This window comes from Amblyomma americanum, chromosome 2 (assembly GCF_052857255.1).
Source record: "Amblyomma americanum isolate KBUSLIRL-KWMA chromosome 2, ASM5285725v1, whole genome shotgun sequence".
Classification (NCBI taxonomy): domain Eukaryota; kingdom Metazoa; phylum Arthropoda; class Arachnida; order Ixodida; family Ixodidae; genus Amblyomma; species Amblyomma americanum.
This window is the reverse complement of record NC_135498.1, coordinates 202041973-202064835: the sequence shown is the minus strand read 5'-3', so window position 1 is coordinate 202064835 and position 22863 is coordinate 202041973. Positions and strand designations below refer to the sequence as shown.

Genomic DNA, 22863 nt, shown 5'->3' with positions numbered 1-22863 from the left:
CAAATCGTCGGGTGGAGGCTGTCTACTCTGGGCTGTGGCGGCGGCCCTACCCCCGAAGGTCGCCGTCTCCAGTTTTGGCGGTGAGGGGACGTGCCTCTCAACTGACCAGAGGATGAGGGCCAACTGGGTGAAGCAAAGCGCCTCGGGGATGGCGATCGCGATTGGTGCTGCTGAGAAGGCGGGGGCAGGACCTGAGCGGCCAGGTACTCCTCTATGTCCTGCGGTCTTTTACCATAGCGCTGTTGAGGCGCGTCCCGTGGGAATCATCTACAACCCATCCGCCGGTACGGACGATTCCGCAGAATATGGTATGGGTTCCCCGCAGTGGTAGCAGAGCGGGCGATTCTTGGACATTCGCCACACGTGCGTTTTGCTGAAAGGAGGGCGCAGGTCTTGCTGCTGCTCGAAGGGGCGTAGATAACGATCGGGTGGTCATGGACCGGTAACGGGGAGAAACGCTTGCGGCGTTGTGGACACATTTTCAATTTAAGAAGGAGGCGCCACGCATCTTTCATTGGCATATAAGCTGCACATCCATAGAAGAGCACAGCCAGACAGAGGTATTGTATGATTTTCCCTATGAAGGATATTATTATTATCCTCTATCCTCTTTCTCCTGTGTATTTAGTTCTTGTGATCAGAATATATAGTCACCATTTGTTTTATGTTGATCCCTCAGCAAGCCTCTCAAAATAAACGCATTGAAGAACTCTTACCGCCCTGGAATGACGCGTTTTCTTCGTTGCAGGACTGTTGAATGCTCGACTCGCGATGAATTTGCGCACGCACTTCTAAATTATTACTAAACTGCCTCGTAATCTGCTCTGTACATGATTTACTGCCTTACAGTCCCTTTTTGTTCATATTCTACTGCCCTGCTGCAACTGTTGCACTTCTCTTCCTGTTCTGTTGCCAGGCCGAAAGTCAGATTTAAAGCTGGAGTGCATTTGTAAATGGGAGCTATTACTCATTGGCATCTGCACAAGCGCCCCCATACGACTGCGAAAGAAAGCTATAACGCTTTCATACAAACTTCGCAGTTTAGAAGAGAAGTCCGCACCGGTCCAAACTTCAAACCCTGGACCAACGCTTCTCTGTGGCAGTCGATCCGCCATAGAGGTAACAAGGGCGTTTAGGAGGATTGCTAGGTTGGAATATGGAGCAAGAGTACGTTGTAATGCCACATTAAATAAAAGACACCTTCAACAAACAGCTTCAGCAGCTCTGAATGAAGTATACGATCAGGTATGAAGAGTCGAATTCTTCCCTCTTCGTGTTTTCCACCTTTCGGTCTAGCTGCTCCATAACTCAGAATTTCGGTCTGGGATAGTTGGTTCATTGTTAGAAAAAATTAATCCAGTGCAACGTAATAAGAACATGGGAAACCTCAGAACACAGGAGGGGCGCTGAAACACACAAGCAGCACCCGTCCTGTGTTTTGTGTTCTGTTTGTGTTGACTACGCTAGTCAACACCGCGCTTCGCGCGATCCGGCGTATGTCGGAGCACGAGTGACGTCACGCACGGCACAGGTGGCCGCCGCCGACTCCGTCGCCTGTTTCTCTCGCTCCCTAGTCACTATACTGTGCATGCACCACTAGTAGCACCGAGCCACAGGTGTCCCGCCGCTGCGTAGCGCCGTGCCTTTCCTCAAAATCCAACTTTCAATTTTCAGTTTTCTCTTTCGTCTTTCCCTCCCACCTTTATCCCTTCCCTTACGGCGCGGCGGGGGTGTACTCCGAGATATGCCAGGCAGTTACTGTGCCATTTTCTTCCCTCAAAAACCAAACAAGTGAGCCAACGGCGTTTATAGAGTTCATTGGCGTTGACAACTTTGCAAAGGCTGTTCATTTTCACGGAAGGAAAGGCTCACAACTAGCTCCGTGGATCAATGGAGGCCTAAATCTCGCTTTCATGTACATGGCGTTGGTGTCCAACTGCAAAAACCTGCTTTGATTGTTTTCCGCACACTGGATAGGCAGTGCGCCCTCCCTGCCACCGTGGAAGGTGGCACGCAGTTAATGGTTTATCACGAGATATTAATCACCAAATGAACGCTGCGGCCTAGCTATTGCTGCAGTGCCGCATGTCGACCAAAACGGAATCAGCGCTAATCCATTCAGGCCACATCTCTCTCTCTCTCACCACCGCCACATGTATCAAAGCAGTTATGCGCCCTTCCTATGCTCAAAGCCATCGCCGTCTAGAACATTGTAAACGCCAACGCCAATGAACACAGTGAACGCCGACATCTTTCGCTTTGTATATCCTGGATTACCTGAGCTAATCTGCATTAATGTTTTCTCGGGTCTTTGTTCCGTAGCGCTGGAATAATGCTTTGCAGCTTCTCGTGTTTTCGTATCAAAGCATAAAGTAAAAGCATGGCGACAGTAGCAACAGTGTTTGTTTTGTTTTGTTGTGATGTGACAACGAATCGATCTAAGGATACCCGAGGTTCCAGTTAGGTTCATTTGAATGTCCAAGAAAATCAAACCGCCACAATGCGAGCGCACCCCTTGGCATGTCATCGCCGTTGAGGGGTTGGAGCTTAGTGGCAAAGGTGAAGCTCTCCCAACCGCCACGATTCAAAGGGGGTATACCAAAAGAGCCCACCCAACTCATCCACCCAGTCCATGAAACCGGCGCACTCACTCTTTGCGGAAGTACGTCTCGACGAAATAGAACGTCGGATTGAGGAAGCCGAACTGAATGAATTCTTCGGGCTCGATGGCGACACTGCTCAGGTAAGGCTCCGTCATCAAGATGTCCAGCACTTTGTCGCGCTGCAGAGAGCGGAAAAAGGGCGATTCTTAGTGCTCATGTGCCGCGGTCAGCAAATAAATAGAAAACTAGGTGGTACGAGCATTTAGATTCTGAGCTTTAACACTTCAGAGTTCAAAGGAAACGTGTCCACAGCTTACAGCCTTTGCGAACTGGCGCCTCACTAAGCATATACCTCTTGGTGCTGAGAAAGGCATATCTTTATGTATATACATGCGCTTTAAGTACCGCACGAAACTTCCTGTCCTTTGAGTACTTCGACATCTGCGCCGAAGGATTCTCATTCGTGCCTTATTAGTCGCATTACCAGAAATGTAGTTGAGGAGCGCAAGCTGTCGGGCTATAGTCGAATACAACTAAAACGCGAAGCGGCTTTTCCCCTCAAAAGCCCCCTTGCAGCCAATGGCGTCGACTGATTCTCATGAGCCTGCTAGCCTGACAATACCAGGAGTGGCGCGACAATGCAGGGAAGAGACAATCCCCGACCATGGAGATAGGGGACTATCTAATTTCATCTGCCACTCCCTGCATTGTCGCGCTAGCAGGCTCATGGGAATCGGCTGACGCCATTGGCTGGAAGTGGGTCCTTTGATGGGGAAAAGCTGCTCCTCTATTAAGTTGCATCCGACGATGTTTTATGTTGTGAAGACGTCAGATCGAATACTAAAGGGGGGCAGAAGAAGCGAAAAACATAGAAGCGCTGAGGAGAATCTCCTATATCCTTCTTTTCTTCTGTCCCTCGTCTAGTTTTCGTGCCATCTTCTTCACAATGTGTCCACTAGAGGCGGAGGAAAGCAGAACACTGAAAGCAGCACTTTCGTGCTCAGCCTGCTGAGCACAGGTAGCCGTGGACACATTTTCAATTTAAGAAGGAGGCGCCACGCATCTTTTGTTATTTGCAGTTCCCACATCACTGGGCTGCCAGATTGCGGTACCAAGACTGTCTGGCGCCAACACTTAAAGTCTGTTACATCTGTGGCATATAAAACGCGCTATCTCTGGCATATATACAGGCGCCGCAAAGTGGCGGCCCCTGGTGGCCAACACGCACCGACTGTTTTGGCGCTTTGCGTGTCAGTCTCTGCAAAGCCAGCCATAGAGGAAACGCCCAGTCGTAGTGAGAGCTCATTTGTCGCCAAATCTCTCTTCTTTCGAAGATCATGGGCGCGATTTCCCTCACTCCTGGCACTTGTTTTTCTTGACATGTTTTTCTGCCCCGAGTGCAAACGCCGCCAGCCGCTCACTGGCGCTCATTGCACCAATTGTATCGTTACTGAAAAAAAAAACTTCAGGTAATTTGTTTTGAGCAACGCCTATACACTGATTTCGGGCCGCCCTTTAAGCCTCAGTTGACAAATTGAGTACCCGCTATGCAACCGTACAGGGGTTTAATTTGTTACTTATAACAGCTACGTTACGAACTTACCCACGGTACCACAAAATTCACTGTTTTGCAGGGAACGTTATTTATTTGTTTATTCCATTACCCTCAGGCGTAGTGGGTTGCATTATGAAAGGTGGAACGCAGAAGTACAGCATTAAATATATATATATATATATATATATATATATATATATATATATATATATATATATATATATATATATATATATATATATATATATATATATATATATATATATATATATATATATATATATATATATATATATATATATATATATATATATATATACCGGGTCTGTCAGAGAAGAATTTAATTTCCAAAAATAGGAATTCTGAGGTAAAAATATTGCTTTCGCGGCATTCTACTGCCAGCTTTGGCGGACACCAGAAAACCGGTGAATAATCTTAACTATTATTCGGGTTAACTAAATTCGAACAATTATGTTTTTAACGACCAGAGTTATCCGCCTGGTCCTAATTAGAGATCTATAGCCAGTTGTTAGTAACCGCCATGCAAGCTTTTAAAATTTCGAGAAGGCGATTATTCTTGCTTCTGTGAGTCGACAAAATTACGCTATTTCAATAGTTACGTGCACTGGAGGGGTTGCTTTGCCTGCGTGCTCTTCAAATGCGTATGCATTTTGGCACGATGTAGCCAAAATTTGTTGGGCTGCAGCGCCGATGGTAATGACGTTTCCTAAATTCTGAAAATATATATGAAGTTTACTAACGAACTGCTCCAAATCTGTAAAAGCGACCAGGCGCCTAACTGTAACAGTTAAAAAGCTAATCATTGAAAATTTGTTAAACACTTTGCTAGTTAAAGTGATTCACAAATGATTCACCGGTTTTCTGGTTTCTGCCAAGCCTGGCAATTCCATGCCGCAAAATCCCTATATTTACCTTAAAAATCCTATTTTTGAAAATCACTTAAAATCTTCCGTGTAACACCCGGTATATATATGAGGCTCACAGAAAAATGTAGAAAGAGGTTGCATCAAAACATTAAAACGAATTAACACTAAACAGCACTGAGAATAAAAAAGAACAGGATAACCACAGAAGGCATAACTTTCCAAACGGAAAAAAGAAACGAGAAGAGTAATGAGGCGCTAAAACCAGTTACATGTGCCTACAGAAGAACGAGAACAAGCGGTGTTGAAAATATTGCCTGGACCAGGAAATGGGCTAAAAACAAAGAAAAAGTTACAATGCTAGAATTTGAGGAGTTTATGACAACAGCAGGTTAGTTAAAACAGACTTGAACGCATAATTATCAGATATTTCTAAGACAGGTCGGGGAAGGTGATCTCTACCTGTTGACATACTGGGATGAATGAATTGTGAAAATGGTTGGTTTGTTATGAAAGAATACCAATCTTATGACGGTGGTCGATGCGAGCTGAATCACAGTACAGTAACAGCCGAATTCTTTCCATCTGTCACTTATAACAACTGCAACTGTAACACTTCGTCAACATGATGGAGCTGGTACTGAAGTAAGTAATAATCACGATAAAGCAGTGTTTGAGTTCCTTCTTTACTTGTGTGTTTTGTGCAAATATTGGTTCTAATGACACTGAACGGGTTGGTGCATTCTGCACTGACCCAATGGATGACGTTCTTTTTGACCAGCGTGAAATTATTTATTTATTTATCTTATTCAGCATACCCCTATAGGCCCTCCTACCAGGGTATTACATAGGGGAGATAAGTGTAAAAAAATGTACAAAGAGCATCATTTACAAGCAAAGTAACAATAAACAGGCTAGGTATGACGTGGAAAAAATAATTAAGCATCAGAGAGTAAATAAAAAGTTGGCGATCAAAAACAATATAATACAAATTATATGTTTAACAAAAAAGATTAGGCATAACGGAAATGAAAAATACTACAGTGTACATATTAGGCACAAAAAAAAACATTGATGATGATGATGGTGATTATTATTATTACCATGATCATTTTTGTCATTATTATTATTATTATTATTATTATTATTATTATTATTATTATTATTATTATTATTATTATTATTATTATTATTATTATTATTATTATTATTATTAATAATAATGATAATATTATTATTATATGGATACATGTGAATGGCGTACCAGCACCAAGACCTTTGGGTTGTTCCTGGGCACCGAAAAATAAAGATTGATTGAATATTATTATTATTATTATTATTATTATTATTATTATTATTATTATTATTATTCGACGTTGTTACTCACTCATTACTTCTTCAAAAGCTTCTGCTGTTTGAGATCGACGTTTCAATTGTAGCCCTCCTACGCAACTATCTTCTTGATCGGTCCTGCTTTGTCAGTGTAAATGGACAGACCTCATTTGTTTACACTCCAACCAGCGGAGTCCCTCAGGGCTCGGTATTAGGCCCGCTTCTGTTCTCTGTTTTTATCAATGACGTTTCCTCCGTGGTCAAAAACTCCTCATTTCTCCTTTATGCGGACGATATAAAAAGGTTCAAGGCAATACATACTCTTCACGATTGCTTGTCATTGCAATCTGACATATCCGCCTTCTCTGATTGGTGCTTGAAGAATGGGCTCACTCTCAATTCATCTAAAACCAAGGTTGTCTCATTTACGCGTAAAACGCACAGTCTTCTCTACTCTTATTCTGTGAATGGTAGGCCGCTGCCCAGGGTTGATGAAATTAATGACCTCGGCGTACTTTTCGACCGTAGCCTCAGCTTCTCCTCTCATACAAAACGCATTGCTCTACGGGCTATGCGTACACTCGGCTTCATCTGCAGGCTTTCGAGAGAGTTTCGATCCCCACTTCCTTTCTTAAAGCTCTACCTCTCCATATGCTTGCCGCTTTTGGAATATGCGTCTGTTGTTTGGAACGGCACTTGCCAGTCGAACTGTGAAAAAATCGATAGAGTTCAGCTAAAGTTTTTACGCATATTTCAACATCGGTTTTCTTGCAAAACTTCCAGCTCTCGTCCCAGACGGAGTAACTCACTGCAGCTTCCTTCTCTTAGCTGCCGTCGCGTGAGGGCAGATATAATTTTCTTGTATAAACTTCTTCATGGTCACATTCTATGCCCTCAGCTCCTAGCGCGTATCCTTTTGCGTGTACCGCGAAAGAGCATAAGGGAATTCAGACCATTCCAAGTTTCTGCGCTCCTGCACTCCCTCTCCCCTCTGGACAGAATGCAAAAGTTGTTTAATTCTCTTTGTCCTCACCTAGATATATTCGAAAATTCTCTCCCTTCCTTTATATTGGATGTCCGTGACGTTCCACTTTGAGCACTCGTTTTCTCATACATAACTTCCCCTTTCATGCATTTTGTCTTTACTACACTTGTGCGTTTGCACCGGTATTATATTGTTTTTTTCTCTCCTTAATTGTTCATCACGTGTACTTGTTGTCATTAATCTTATTTCTTTAATACTGTATACTCACGCCTGATTGTCTGTAACGCGTTCACTAATTACGTTTCTTATTGTGTATGATTGTATTTCTAGTTTGTATTTCAGAGGTGTCATATTCGTTCATATTAGTATTGGCTTTATTCTTGTTTGTATTTTGCTATATGCTGTACTAGGCTGTTATCGGTCGTTCATTCTCTTTGTTTATTGTTTCATTAGTTATTTATATGTCTGTTGCCTGTTCTAGCTGTTTTCATTTACCGCTGTTTTCGCTTTTTTGCTTCATGCTTGCTGTCACGCCTAGTTTATGTCTTTTTTTTTTCTATCGCCTTGACTGCTGCATTACCTCCCCTGAGTGTCTTCCTTTGTAGTGAAATAAATTTACATTTTGTGCGTGTGAATGGTGTACCAGCACCAAGACCTTTGGGTTGTTCCTGGGCACCGAAAAATAAAGATTGATTGATTATTATTATTATTATTATTATTATTATTATTATTATTATTATTATTATTATTATTATTATTATTATTATTATTATTATTATTATTATTATTATTATTATTATTATTATTATTATTATTTCAACTTGGCGCCCAGTAAGGACGCATGTGTGCTGTGCTCCCGTCCGTTTTTTGGTAAGCAGCAGTTTTTTCGTTGTGCCGACTGCAACAAACGTGTACACGCGAAGTGTGTCACTTGGAGTGACGACGAGCTGCAGCTTTTGAAGTCCGGCTCGCGACCATTCATGTGCAATCTGTGTTTGTCGTCTTGCGGCGGTGCTAAGCCTAGCGACAGTGGCGAGTCAGCGGCTGCATTCCTTTCTTCCACGGCCCACCAGCCCCATCACCCGACCGACCCGACCGGTTCCCTCGCTTCCTCCCCGACGGGCGAACCTGACGGTGCGCTTGCCTCGCTTCGGGCTCTCCTCCTCGACGCACTTGAGGGAATCTCGTTTCTGAGCGACGAGGTCGCCCAGCTGCGGGAGGAGAATGAGCGCCTTCGTGGTGACAACTCGCGGGCGCTCGCTCTCCAGGCCGAGGTCGTTGCCTCTCTGCGGGCTGATGTTCGCAGCCTACGCGAGGAGCTTGCGAGGCGCCCTGCTTCATTGCAGCGTGATCCGCCTTTCGTCGAGCCCCTGTCCGCGAGCAGTCCCCGTATGTTCCAGCCATCTAAGAGCTACTCTGCTGCCCTTCACTGTGGGATGGCACCCGTTGATTTGGCCACCTGCCCGACATCTGTATCTGTTCCCCCACTTATAGTTCATTCGCCTGAGGCGCAGAAGAAGCACCGTAGCCCAGCCATCACTGGCTCGTCGAGCTCATCCAGTCTGAACGTCGCCAGACCTCAGAAGCGCCCGAAGGCTATTTTCGTATCCAAGCTGTGCCCCGAGACAACGTCCGCTGATTTAACGAACCATCTGAAGTCCGTGAACGTCACCCCCCTTTCCTGCCGGCGGTTGAAAACGAAATATGACTCCTACTCGTCCTTCTACCTCACAGTCAGCGCGGAATTCTACGATCAGCTTGCTGACCCTTCGATGTGGCCTACGGGCTGCATCTTCAAGGCTTTTCGTGGAAAACTCCTGGATGGTATGTTACATCCTTCCGAGCTGACGGTTGATTGCAGTCAACCCTAACTTGTATATATATTACCAAAATGCCCGAGGTCTTCGGACTAAGGGACCTGTATTTTTTTCCAATGTTTTAGCCTCTTGTTATTCGGCTGTTGTAATTACTGAGACCTGGCTGTCTAGCGAAGTTAACTCAGGTGACTTCTTTCCTAATAACTATTCTGTTTTTCGAAGTGACCGCCCTGAATCAGCTTCTAAACAAAAGGGAGGGGGAGTGCTCATTGCTATTGACAGTTCCGTGCAGTGCGTTCGGCGTTCCGACCTAGAAACCATCGAAGAATCTGTCTGGTTAGAGGTAACTTTAACTCGCCATCAAAAACTTTTATTGGCAGCTTTCTACATTTCCCCTAATCTGTCTCCTTCTGCCTACGATGATGTACTACATTCTATCGAATACGTTATCACTTCTCATAGCAAGCACAAACTACTCATTTTAGGCGATTTTAACACTCCAGGTATTAATTGGAATACCTTTACATATTCTCACAACAATCAATATGTAGTTAGTAAGTGCAACCGGCTTTTAGATTTCACAGCTTTTAACACCTTGCAGCAACACAATTTAATTGAAAACTGTTGTGGTAATGTTCTTGACATTTGTTTATCTAATTTTGAAAATGTTTGTGTCTCGACATCTGACATCTCACTTACTCGCTGTGACAAATTTCATCCTCCAATTCTAATAACGGCTTCGGTTTCTGTCCCACCTTCTGCTAATTCAAATCGTGCGGGGAATTCCCCCCGTTTCGCTTATGCACTTGGCGACTATGTTGGTCTCTTCGGTTTTTTCTCTTCTGTCGACTGGTCCGTCTTAAACGAAATCAGCGATGTTGACGAACAAGTCAGTCGCTTCACTGAAATAGTTCTCAATGGTATGCGCCAGTACATACCTGTGCACACTCCTACTCGCAGCAAGTTTCCGTTCTGGTTTTCCAAGGAACTTAGAACAGCGCTGAAACTTAAGGAGCGGGCCCACCATAAAGCGAAACGCCCTGGGCTGGATACATGGGCAGATGAATTTCGCCGCTTGCGTTCCCTTTGCAAACGCCTGTACAAGCGTGATCATGAGTCCTATCTTGAATATTTAGAGAATAGTGCCTCTAATCGTCCTACTGAATTCTGGAGATACGTTCGCAAACGCTCGAATAAATCTGATAGTCATATTCACTTAGTTGACTCTCATGGGAATGAAATTCGGAACGTCGCTGACGGCTTTGCTCAACACTTTTCCTCCGTGTACAAATCTCCACGTTGCGATTCCGTATGCCTTCCAGCTGGCGCACCTAATTCCGTTCTTCTTGACGAGAAGTTAGTAAGTGAGAGTCTTAAGTGTTTGAAACCATCTTTGTCCCCTGGACCTGATGGCATTCCAGCCGCCATAATAAAAGCCTTCAATAGTACCTTCGTCCCTGTTTTAACCACGATATTTAATAACTGTTTGAAAAATTCTGCCTTTCCCCGCGTGTGGAAAACGGCGCGTGTTTTCCCTGTCTTCAAATCAGGAAACAAATCTGATGTTTCGAACTACCGCCCCATTTCTCTTCTTTGTGCAACCTCTAAGCTTTTTGAATTAGCTTTGCACAAAGTACTTTCCTTCCACCTCAAACATGTAATCATACATAATCAGCATGGTTTCATAAAAGGTCGTTCTACTACAACTAACCTTGTGACTTTTATGACGTATACATCAGCTGAAGTCCTTCAGAGGAGTCAGGTAGACGCTGTGTACTGTGATTTGAGCAAAGCTTTCGACGTTGTTACTCACTCATTACTTCTTCAAAAGCTTCTGCTGCTTGAGATCGACGTTTCAATTGTAGCCCTCTTACGCAACTATCTTCTTGATCGGTCCTGCTTTGTCAGTGTAAATGGACAGACCTCATTTGTTTACACTCCAACCAGCGGAGTTCCTCAGGGCTCGGTATTAGGCCCGCTTCTGTTCTCTGTTCTTATCAATGACGTTTCCTCCGTGGTCAAAAACTCCTCGTTTCTCCTTTATGCGGACGATATAAAAATGTTCAAGGCAATACATACTCTTCATGATTGCTTGTCATTGCAATCGGACATATCCGCCTTCTCTGATTGGTGCTTGAAGAATGGGCTCACTCTGAATTCATCTAAAACCAAAGTTGTCTCATTTACGCGTAAAACGCACAGTCTTCTCTATTCTTATTCTGTGAATGGTAGGCCGCTGTCCAGGGTTGATGAAATTAATGACCTCGGCGTACTTTTCGACCGTAGCCTCAGCTTCTCCTCTCATACAAAACGCATTGCTCTACGGGCTATGCGTACACTCGGCTTCATCTGCAGGCTTTCGAGAGAGTTTCGATCCCAACTCCCTTTCTTAAAGCTCTACCTCTCCATATGCTTGCCGCTTTTGGAATATGCGTCTGTTGTTTGGAACGGCACTTGCCAGTCGAACTGTGAAAAAATCGACAGAGTTCAGCTAAAGTTTTTACGCATATTTCAACATCGGTTTTCTTGCAAAACTTTCAGCTCTCGTCCCAGACGGAGTAACTCACTGCAGCTTCCTTCTCTTAGCTGCCGTCGCGTGAGGGCAGATATAATTTTCTTGTATAAACTTCTTCACGGTCACATTCTATGCCCTCCGCTCCTAGCGCGTATCCTTTTGCGTGTACCGCGAAAGAGCATAAGGGAATTCAGACCATTCCAAGTTTCTGCGCTCCTGCACTCCTTCTCCCCTCTGGACAGAATGCAAAAGTTGTTTAATTCTCTTTGTCCTCACCTTGATATATTCGAAAATTCTCTCCCTTCCTTTATATTGAATGTCCGTGACGTTCCACTTTGAGCACTCTTTTTCTTATACATAACTTCCCCTTTCATGCATTTTGTCTTTACTACACTTGTGCGTTTGCACCGGTATTATATTGCTTTTTCTCTCCTTAATTGTACATCACGTATACTTGTTTTCATTAATATTATTTCTTTAATACTGTGTACTCACGCCTGATTGTCTGTAACGCGTTCCCTAATTACATTTCTTATTGTGTATGATTGTATTTCTAGCTTGTATTTCAGAGATCTCTTATTCGTTCATATTAGTATTGGCTTTATTCTTGTTTGTATTTTGATATATGCTGTACTTAGCTGTTATCGGTCGTTCTTGTGTTCATTCTCTTTGTTTATTGTTTTATTAGATATTTCTATGTCTGTTGCCTGTTCTAGCTGTTTTCATTTACCGCTGTTCTCGCTGTTTCCTTGTTTTCGCTTTTTTGCTTCATGCTTGCTGTCACGCCTAGTTTTTGTGTCTTTTTTTTTCTATCGCCTTTACTGCTGCATTACCTCCCCTGAGTGTCTTCCTTTGTAGTGAAATAAATGTACATTTTGTGCGTGTGAATGGTGTACCAGCACCAAGACCTTTGGGTTGTTCCTGGGCACCGAAAAAATAAATATTGATTGATTGATTGATTGATTATACAAATATTTATCAAATCGAGATGGTCATCTGTACCCTCTCAGCTAGCATTTAAGACAGCTGAGTCACTTGCACTTGATCTTGAAATATCCGGAATGACCATAACACTAGTTGCTGTTTACAGGCCCCCATCTGAGCATGCTCCATCCTTCTTACAGGAATTAAGGCAAAATTTAGAGCTATTACCATCTTCGAGCAATTTATGTCTGATAGGGGACTTTAATATCGACACTTTAAAACTGAACAAAGCTGTGACTAACGATTATTTAAACATATTAGCTCAATATGGGGTGGAATCGATAGTCCATGAAGCAAACAGGGAAGAACTTGTCTGTGACAGAACTGTAGTGTCGTGCATTGATCATGTACTAGTCCGGTCTGAAGGATGTATAAGCGTAAATTCCGTGCTAATCACAGAAAAGCTGGCAGATCACTACTTTGTGGGATGTAAAATATATTCTGCTCGCGATCCATGTTTGCAGCCGGTATGCAATAAATATTTGGAAATAACTGATAGAACTAAGCTTGACAGATTAGTTTCGCAATATGACTGGAAATCATTAGGCTCTATTACTTGTCCGAGTACAGCCTATAAGAAGTTCGTTGAGATATTTTCAGATATTCGTGACAAGAGTAAAAAGACAGTTTCTGTCAAAAAGCGCCAAGCGAATGCGCCCTGGATCAATCATAATGTATTAAAAGCTATAAAAGAAAAAGAGGAGCTTTGGAAGTAATGCAGACAATCCCCGAATAACCAGCTACTAAAAGATCTGTACCGAACCGCGAGAAATAAAGTCACGGCGTTGTTGCGAGCTTCTAGACGCCAACATTATAACACTCAATTCTCAGCCTGTCGTACCAACCCAAAGAAAATGTGGACGCTGGTCAACGAACTCCGTGGATGCCAGTCACGCAGTTGCATAAATAGCCTTAAAAAAGGATTCGGCGAAATATCACCCGCAGTTGCGAACAGGCTGAGTGACTTCTTCTCATCGGTGTCTCAAACTGTCAGTCATGAGCGGCCCCATCATCAGACGCCAGGGAACGTCACAGCCGACTCAGCCTACTTACCGCCACTTGATAAGGACACCTTGGAGCACATAATGCGGCACTCCCGGAAAAGGCGAGCAGCGGGAGTAGACGGAATAACTGCTGATGATATCTGGCGTAACCTGCAAATTGTGGCAGAACCGATTCTTTTTATTCTGAACGCTATTTTATATTCAGGCCAGATACCCGATGAAATGAAGCAAGCACGCGTCATCCCTCTATTTAAGAGCGGCGATCCTTCGAAGCCCGAAAATTATCGTCCGATATCTGTACTGCCTATGTTATCTCAAATACTGGAAAAACATGTTTTAGATGTTATGTACAGTTTTGTAGAAAAGCATAGCTTGCTCGCACCCTCTCAGTATGGATTCATAGCAGGCAGTGGTACGCACGTGCTTTTTGAAAACCTATCAGATTATCTGCATGAAACATTTGATCAAAATCAGATCGCATGTGGTCTCTTCTTGGATTTATCCAAGGCTTTTGACTCCGTTAGTCGGGATATACTATGCAGCAAACTATATGGGTATGGATTCCGCGGTCACTTTTATGATTTTTTGCATAATTATCTGTCACAGCGGTCGCAGATAGTCTGTATAGGCGATGATAAAAGTGAGGTAAAGTTCACTCAAGCAGGAGTACCGCAAGGATCAGTGCTATCACCATTACTATTTAACATCTATGTTAATGATTTCAGCTCGGTTATTCGCTACAGTAATATTTATCAATATGCAGATGATACACTTATTATTGCTAGACATGTAAATTATGAAAACGCTGTATCCCTGCTGCAGGTGGATATTACAGAATCCATGACATGGTTCCAAAAAAATCAGATAAAAGTAAATCCATCCAAGACACAACTGGTATGTTTTCATAATCCGCTGCGAAATATCGGACCAAAAATACCAGTTTATCTTCATTCCCACAAATCTTTCTCCTGCTCATGCCCTCCTGTTGAGTACACTGATTCAGTAAAATATCTTGGAGTCTACTTCGATTCAGACTTGGCGTCGAACAAACACATGTCCTTTATATGTACACGACTTCGTCAAACTGCTTGCTTAATGTACCGTTTACGATCGATCGTTCCACTACAAATAAAAAAAAACTATCCTGCATTCTTTAGCATACTCGGTTGTACGGTATGGTATAGCCTGTTTTTTCAACTGTTCATTGTTTTGGAAAGATAAAATTAATGGTCTACTCAAGAACATTCTTAAAAGTATTGCCTATAAAACCAATCCCCCTGCGCCTGGGCTTACATTGTTTATGTATTTAAAACTTCCGGATTTTGACACCCTTTTTCTCTCCTACACTGTACCCAAATACTTTTGGAACACTGACTTCAGACAGCGACGCAGCATCGGGAGAACATTACGTACCAGCTCTGGTTTTGAAATACCTTCCATGAGAACACATTACGGAAAAAGCATAAGAAAGTACTACATTCCCCACACATTTAATCGCCTCCCTAAAACAGTATTACAGCAAACAACACGATCCGGAGTGAAAAGAGCGTTAATTGAACTTCAAAAATAATTGGTGCATAGTGCTTTAATTCTGTGTTTTTATGATGTTTTGGAGCATCCGATACAGTTACTTTCATTGTGTATGTGCGCAAAGGCATTGTTCGATGTTTGATATTTTTATTTCTTTATTTTGCCTCCCTGTTCATGTTGACAACATTGAAAAAAGCATTAATATGCATATATCATTTGTTTAACATACTTGCAAAATACAAGTTTGAGGTTCAGTGTTTTTCTCTAACAGTATGTTTAAAAGCTTTTATTTTAATGAAAAAGTGCATACCATTGTCTCCGAACGCTGGAGCTGCCCCGCTGCTGGGCACTGCCATACAAGCCATGTAGAGGCTTCGGCAGGCCCGGCAACATATATGTATTCCTTGAGGAGTAATAAAGATTTATTATTATTATTATTATTATTATTATTATTATTATTATTATTATTATTATTATTATTATTATTATTATTATTATTATTATTATTATTATTATTATTATTATTATTATTCCTTTCTTAAAGCTCTACCTCTCCATATGCTTAATGCGATACAGCGCGAATAAAGACGGGGACGAAGCGAGACAAGACACCACAGCGCTGACTTCAACTGATTTTTTTATTGTGGAAAGGGGATATTTATACAGGAAATGGAAGGGAACGCATGATGCCGCTACTGCTGGAATTGATACGCGGGATAAGGTATTTAAAGGCGAAAAGAAGAGGCTGCCGCTTTTGGAATATGCGTCTGTTGTTTGGAACGGCACTTGCCAGTCGAACTGTGAAAAGATCGACAGAGTTCAGCTAAAGTTTTTACGCATATTTCAACATCGGTTTTCTTGCAAAACTTCCAGCTCTCGTCCCAGACGGAGTAACTCACTGCAGCTTCCTTCTCTTAGCTGCCGTCGCGTGAGGGCAGATATAATTTTCTTGTATAAACTTCTTCATGGTCACATTCTATGCCCTCAGCTCCTAGCGCGTTTCCTTTTGCGTGTACCGCGAAAGAGCATAAGGGAATTCAGACCATTCCAAGTTTCTGCGCTCCTGCACTCCCTCTCCCCTCTGGACAGAATGCAAAAGTTGTTTAATGCTCTTTGTCCTCACCTTGATATATTCGAAAATTCTCTCCCTTCCTTTATATTGGATGTCCATGACGTTCCACTCTGAGCACTCTTTTTCTCATACATAACTTCCCCTTTCATGCATTTTGTATTTACTACACTTGTGCGTTTGCACCGGTATTATATTGTTTTTTTTTCTCCTTAATTGTTCATCACGTGTACTTGTTTTCAATAATATTATTTCTTTAATACTGTGTACTCACATCTGATTGTCTGTAACACGTTCACTAATTACATTTCTTTTTGTGTATGAATGTATTTCTAGCTTGTATTTCAGAGGTTTCTTATTCGTTCATATTATTATTGGCTTTATTCTTGTTTGTATTTTGCTATATGCTGTACTTGGCTATTATCGGTCGTTCTTATGTTCATTCTCTTTGTTTATTGTTTCATTAGTTATTTATATGCCTGTTGCCTGTTCTAGCTGTTTTCATTTACCGCTGTGCTCACTGTTTCCTTGTTTTCGCTTGTTTGCTTCATGCTTGCTGTCACGCCTAGTTTATGTGTCTTTTTTTTCTATCGCCTTGACTGCTGCATTACCTCCCCTGAGTGTCTTCCTTTGTAGTGAAATAAATTTACATTTTGTGCGTGTGAATGGTGTAGCAGCACCAAGACCTTTGGGTTGTTCCTGGGCACCGAAAAAATAAAAATAAAAATAAAGATTGATTGATTGATTGACTGATTGATTTATTATTATTATTATTATTATTATTATTATTATTATTATTATTATTATTATTATTATTATTATTATTATTATTATTATTATTATTATTATTATTATTATTATTATTATTATTGTTATTATTATTATTATTATTATTATTATTATTATTATTATTATTATTATTATTATTATTATTATTATTATTATTATTAAGTGCAAGCGCCTTTTAGATTTCACCGCTTTTTACACCTTGCAGCAATACAATTTAATTGAAAACTGTTGTGGTAATATTCTTGACATTTGTTTATCTAATTTTGAAAATGTTCGAGTCTCGACATCTGACATCTCACTTACTCGCTGTGACAAATTTCATCCTCAAATTCTAATAACGGCTTCGCTTTCTGTCCCAGCTTCTGCTAATTCAAATCGTGCGGGGAATTCCCCCCGTTTCGCTTACGCACTTGGCGACTACGTCGGTCTCTTCGGTTTTATCTCTTCTGTCGACTGGTCCGTTTTAAACGAAATAAGCGATTTTGACGAACAAGTCAGTCGCTTCACTGAAATAGTTCTCAATGGTATGCGCCAGTACATACCTCTGCACACTCCTGCTCGCAGCAAGTTTCCGTTCTGGTTTTCCAAGGAACTTAGGACAGCGCTGAAATTAAGGAGCGGGCCCACCATTAAGCTAAACGCCCTGGTCTGGATGCATGGGAAGATGAATTTCGCCGCTTGCGTTTTTTTTGCAAACGCCTGTACAAGCGGGATCATGAGTCCTATCTTGAATATTTAGAGAATAGTGCCTCTAATCGTCCTACTGAATTCTGGCGATACGTTCGCAAGCATTCGAATAAATCTGATAGTCATATTCACTTAGTTGACTCTCATGGGAATGAAATTCGGAATGTCGCTGATGGCTGTGCTCAACACTTTTCCTCCGTGTACAAATCTCCACGTTGCGATTCCGTATGCCTTCCAGCTGGCGCACCTAATTCCGTTATTCTTGAGGAGAAGTTTGTAAGTGAGAGTCTTAAGTGTTTGAAACCATCTTTGTCCCCTGGACCTGATGGCATTCCAGCCACCATAATAAAAGCCTTTAATACTACCTTCGTCCCTGTTTTAATCACGATATTTAATAACTGTTTGAAAAATTCTGCCTTTCCCCGCGTGTGGAAAACGGCGCGCGTTTTCCCTGTCTTCAAACCATGAAACAAATCTGATGTTTCGAACTACCGCCCCATTTCTCTTCTTTGTGCAACCTTTAAGCTTTTTCAATTAGCTTTGCACAACGTACTTTCCTTCCACCTCAAACATGTAATCATACATAATCAGCATGGTTTCATAAAAGGTCGTTCTACTACAACTAACCTTGTGAGTTTATGACGTATGAGTCAGCTGAAGTCCTTCAGAGGAGTCAGGTAGACGCTGTGTACTGTGATTTGAGCAAAGCTTTTGACGTTGTTACTCACTCATTACTTCTTCAAAAGCTTCTGCTGTTTGAGATCGACGTTTCAACTGTATACCTCCTACGCAACTATCTTCTTGATCGGTCCTGCTTTGTCAGTAAATGGACAGACCTCATTTGTTTAGACTCCAACCAGCAAAGTTCCTCATGGCTCGGTGTTAGTCCCGCTTCTGTTCTTTGTTTTAATCAATGACGTTTCCTCCGTGGTTAAAAACTCCTCGTTTCTCCTTGATGCGGACGATATAAAAATGATTAAGGCAATACATACTCTTCATGATTGCTTTCATTGCAATCGGACATATCCTCCTTCTCTGTATAGTGCTTGAAGAATGGGCTCACTCTCAATTCATCTAAAACCGAGGTTGTCTCATTCACGCGTAAAACGCACAGTCTTCTCTACTCTTATTCTGTGAATTGTAGGCCGCTGCCCAGGGTTGATAAAATTAATGACCTCGGCGTACTTTTCGACCGTAGCCTCAGCTTCTCCTCTCATACAAAACGCATTGGTCTACGGGCTATGCGTACACTCGGCTTCATCTGCAGGCTTTCGAGAGAGTTTCGAGCCCCACTTCCTTTCTTAAAGCTCTACCTCTCCATATGCTTGCCGCTTTTGGAATATGCGTCTGTTGTTTGGAGCGGCACTTCCCAGTCGAACTGTGAAAAAATCGACAGAGTTCAGCTAAAGTTTTCAGGCATATTTCAACATCGGTTTTCTTGCAAAACTTCCAGCTCTCGTCCCAGACGGAGTAACTCACTGCAGCTTCCTTCTCTTAGCTGCCGTCGTGTGAGGGCAGATATAATTTTCTTGTATAAACTTCTTCATGGTCACATTCTATGCCCTCAGCTCCTAGCGCGTATCCTTTTGCGTGTACCGCGAAAGAGCATAATAAAATTCAGACCATACCAAGTTTCTGCGCTCCTGCACTCCCTCTCCCCTCTGGACAGAATGCAAAAGTTGTTTAATTCTCTTTGTCCTCACCTTGATATATTCGAAAATTCTCTCCCTTTTTTTATATTGTCTGTCCGCGACGATCCACTTTGACCACTCCTTTTCTCATATATAACTTCCCCTTTCAAGAATTTTGTCTTTACTTCACTTGTGCATTTGCACCTGCATAATATTGTTTTTTTCTCCTTAATTGTTCATCACGTCTACTTGTTTTCAATAATATTATTTCTTTAATACTGTGTACTCACACCTGATTGTTTGTAACGCGTTCACTAATTACATTTCCTTTTGTGTATGATTGTATCTCTAACTTGTATTTCAGAGGTTTCATATTCGTTCATATTAGCATTGGCTTTCTTTATGCTTGTTTGTATTTCGCTACATGCTGTACTTGGCTGTTATCGGTCGTTCTTGTGTTCACTCTCTTTGTTTATTGTTTCATTAGTTATTTATATGTCTGTTGCCTGTTCTAGCTGCTTTCGTTTACCGCTGTTCTTGCTGTTTTCTTGTTTTTGCTTTTAAGCTTCATGCTTGCTGTCACGCCTAGTTTATATGTCTTTTTTTTCTATCGCCTTGACTGCTGCATTACCTCCCCGGAGTGTCTTCTTTTGTGGTGAAATAAATTTACATTTTGTGCGTTTGAATGGTTACCAGCACCAAGACCTTTGGGTTGTTTCTGGGCACCGAAAAATAAAGATTTATTGATTGATTCATTGCTTGATTACTGATTGATTAATACTATTAATATTGTTGTAAAGTTTAATGTTCTTAGCCTTCATAAATATTGGGACCAATTCAAGCTTGTAGCGCAAGATGCCACAGACTTTGTCGACATCTTTGTCCTTACTGAGATAAATGTGGCATCTTCCTGTTTAGACCTGTTCGCCGTGAAATGCTACCGGCTCAGTTTTGTTACGCGTCCTACACGCCGGGGAGGTGGGATTGCTGTATTCGTCAATGAAAAGTACGATGTTTGTCCTATTGACATCACTTTTGCACATGCGGAATGCTTAGCTTTAGAAGTAAATCTGCTGCATGCATCTCTGACTGTACTGGCTGTATATAGACCACGCTTTAATAGCGTAAGTCGTTTTGTAATCGAACTTGAAGAGATACTTCTTCAGCACAAAGGAGATGAGTTGTTCTGCTTGGCAGGTGACCTGAACATTGATATCTTATGCCCAAGCAAAAATTCTGTCGCTGATTACTTATCCTCACTTTCCGCATATGGAATTGAAAACGTGATTAATGTCCCCAAACTTGAAGACCTATTAAACGTAGACTGGTGAAGTCTTGTCTGGACCGCATTGCTGTACGTGCACCGATTCACAACATGACCTCGTGCATTATCACACAACGGCTGGCCGACCATTATTTCACTACTTGTCGTTTTTTTGCTCAATCGAAGGTTCAGAGAGCTGCACTAGCAAGTTGCGGTGATGCCAAGAAAATACCAGTGTCAATGTTATATGAAAGGAAACTTGATAATTTGGTAGCAACGTTCAAATGGGCATCTTTAATAGAAGATGAACCAGCGGAAAAATTTTACGGAAAGATATGCGATAAGCTAGCTGAGTTAAAAAACATTTCTACGCATACGGTTACTCGTAAAATCAGGCAGAATCACAAGGGGCTAAGCCCTGAAATTATGTGAGCGATCGCGAACAGAGACTGGGTTTGGAAACGTTCTAAACGTAATCCCAGAAATGCAGACCTCCATTCGGAATACAGGGCTGCTAGAAATAGAGTGGTAGCACTTATTAGATCGGCACGGAGCAGGTATTTTCAAGAGCAGTTCAAACGATTTGTCAGAATTCCTGCAAAGATGTGGTCATTGATTAACTACCTTCGTGGAAAAGAAGCAAACTCACTTTGCTCGGACGCTTTAAAAAATGATTCGGTATCAAAAGCTAACGACTTCAATAAAGATTTTACGCTCGCGAAGGAAAAGACAGCAGCTCGACAAGACGTTAAGTCCACACTAAAAGAATGTTTATCTGCTTCAGCATATCTTCCAAGGCTCTCAAAGGACGATCTTGAAAGGACAGTATTCAGCTTCAGACGAAAGAAGCCTGCAGGAATAGATGCCATATCAGCCTCATTGTTACAACGGAATTTTCCTCGTTTTTTGAACATCCTACTTTTTTTGTTGAACGGATTTTTGGAAAGCGCGGTTATTCCGGAGGGATTGAAAACAGCTGTCATTGCACCGCTTTTCAAGGGGGGACAAAGATTCTTGTGAAAACTACCGACCTATCTTCATACTGCCAATTTTGTCAAAAATACTGGAAAAATTTCTGTTTTAATGCAAGACGCCTTTTTTGAATAAATTCTTTGTCATTTCAGATCGTCAGTTTGGGTTTGTTACAGGGAGGGGCACTATATTAATTCTGGAGGAATTCGCTGATGAACTCTACACTGCATTTGATGAAAAACTGTTCAGTTGTGCCCTCTTTCTCTATGTTCAGAAAGGTTTTGATACCGTGAACCATAATATCTTGTTGCATAAATTGCATCTGTTGGCCTTCCGAGGCCCCTTTTATGATATTCTCAAGAGTTTTCTGTATGGACGCGCACAAGTTGTCAGATTAAACTGCCAAAAAGAACATAGCCGAAGGCTGCCACTGAGGGCATGTGTACCCCAGGGGTCAATTTTCTCTCCATTGCTCTTTAATTTATATACAAATCACTTGAGTTCGATAGTTTCCAAGTGCTCAATTTTCCAGTACGCGGATGACACAGTTTTGTTAGCAAAGCACATTAATTATGAGACCGCGGTGAATTTGTGGCAAGAAAAGATAAATAATGTGATGAAATGGTTTGCTGAGGACGGAATTTCAGTGAACACGAAGAAAACAAAGATCATGTGTTTCAGAAATCTTTTAAAAACATCACTTATAGATAAGCCACTATTTTTGTATGAGCATCTTTCAGGTCACTGTCAACCGGTGGAATAAGTAAACTCGTACAAATATCTGGGTGTGGTCTTCGACGGCTGCTTATCAAGGCATGAACACTTAGCTTCTGTGTGTTCGAAGCTTCGTAAGGCTTCGTGGTTACTCTTTAATGTGAAACCGTTGGCGCCCTTGGCCGTGAAAAAAATTATTACGCATGCGCTCGCGTATAGTGTCCTTAGGTTTGGCATCACTGTTTATGCTTCGTGTCGTTCCCGTTGGCATGACCGTTTGAATACGCTCTTTAAAAACATGTTAAACTCCATTGCATATAATTCTCCTCTGCCATCCGGCCCTAACGTTTTTCAATGGCTCAGTCTCCCATCATTTTGCTCTTTATTTGTTCAAACAGTCGTTCGTCACCATTTTTGGAATTCCAACTTTTTAGTGCTGAATGTTCCGAGTAGAAAGTTGCGGAAGTCGACTCGTTATTTTGTGCCTCGGAGTTCAACGCGGTATGGTAGATCAAGACGCTGCGTTTA

At 41.9% G+C, this 22863-nt stretch overlaps 1 protein-coding gene across 1 annotated transcript in view; it reads right to left on the bottom strand.

Moving 5' to 3' along the window:
* The window catches only part of LOC144120335 (uncharacterized), a 210745-nt gene that overhangs the window by 161852 nt on the left and 26030 nt on the right, over nt 1-22863 (bottom strand). The window contains exon 4 of the mRNA XM_077652708.1: nt 2652-2782. Coding sequence (XP_077508834.1) covers nt 2652-2782 — 131 coding nt within the window. The remainder of the gene's footprint in view (nt 1-2651; nt 2783-22863) is intronic.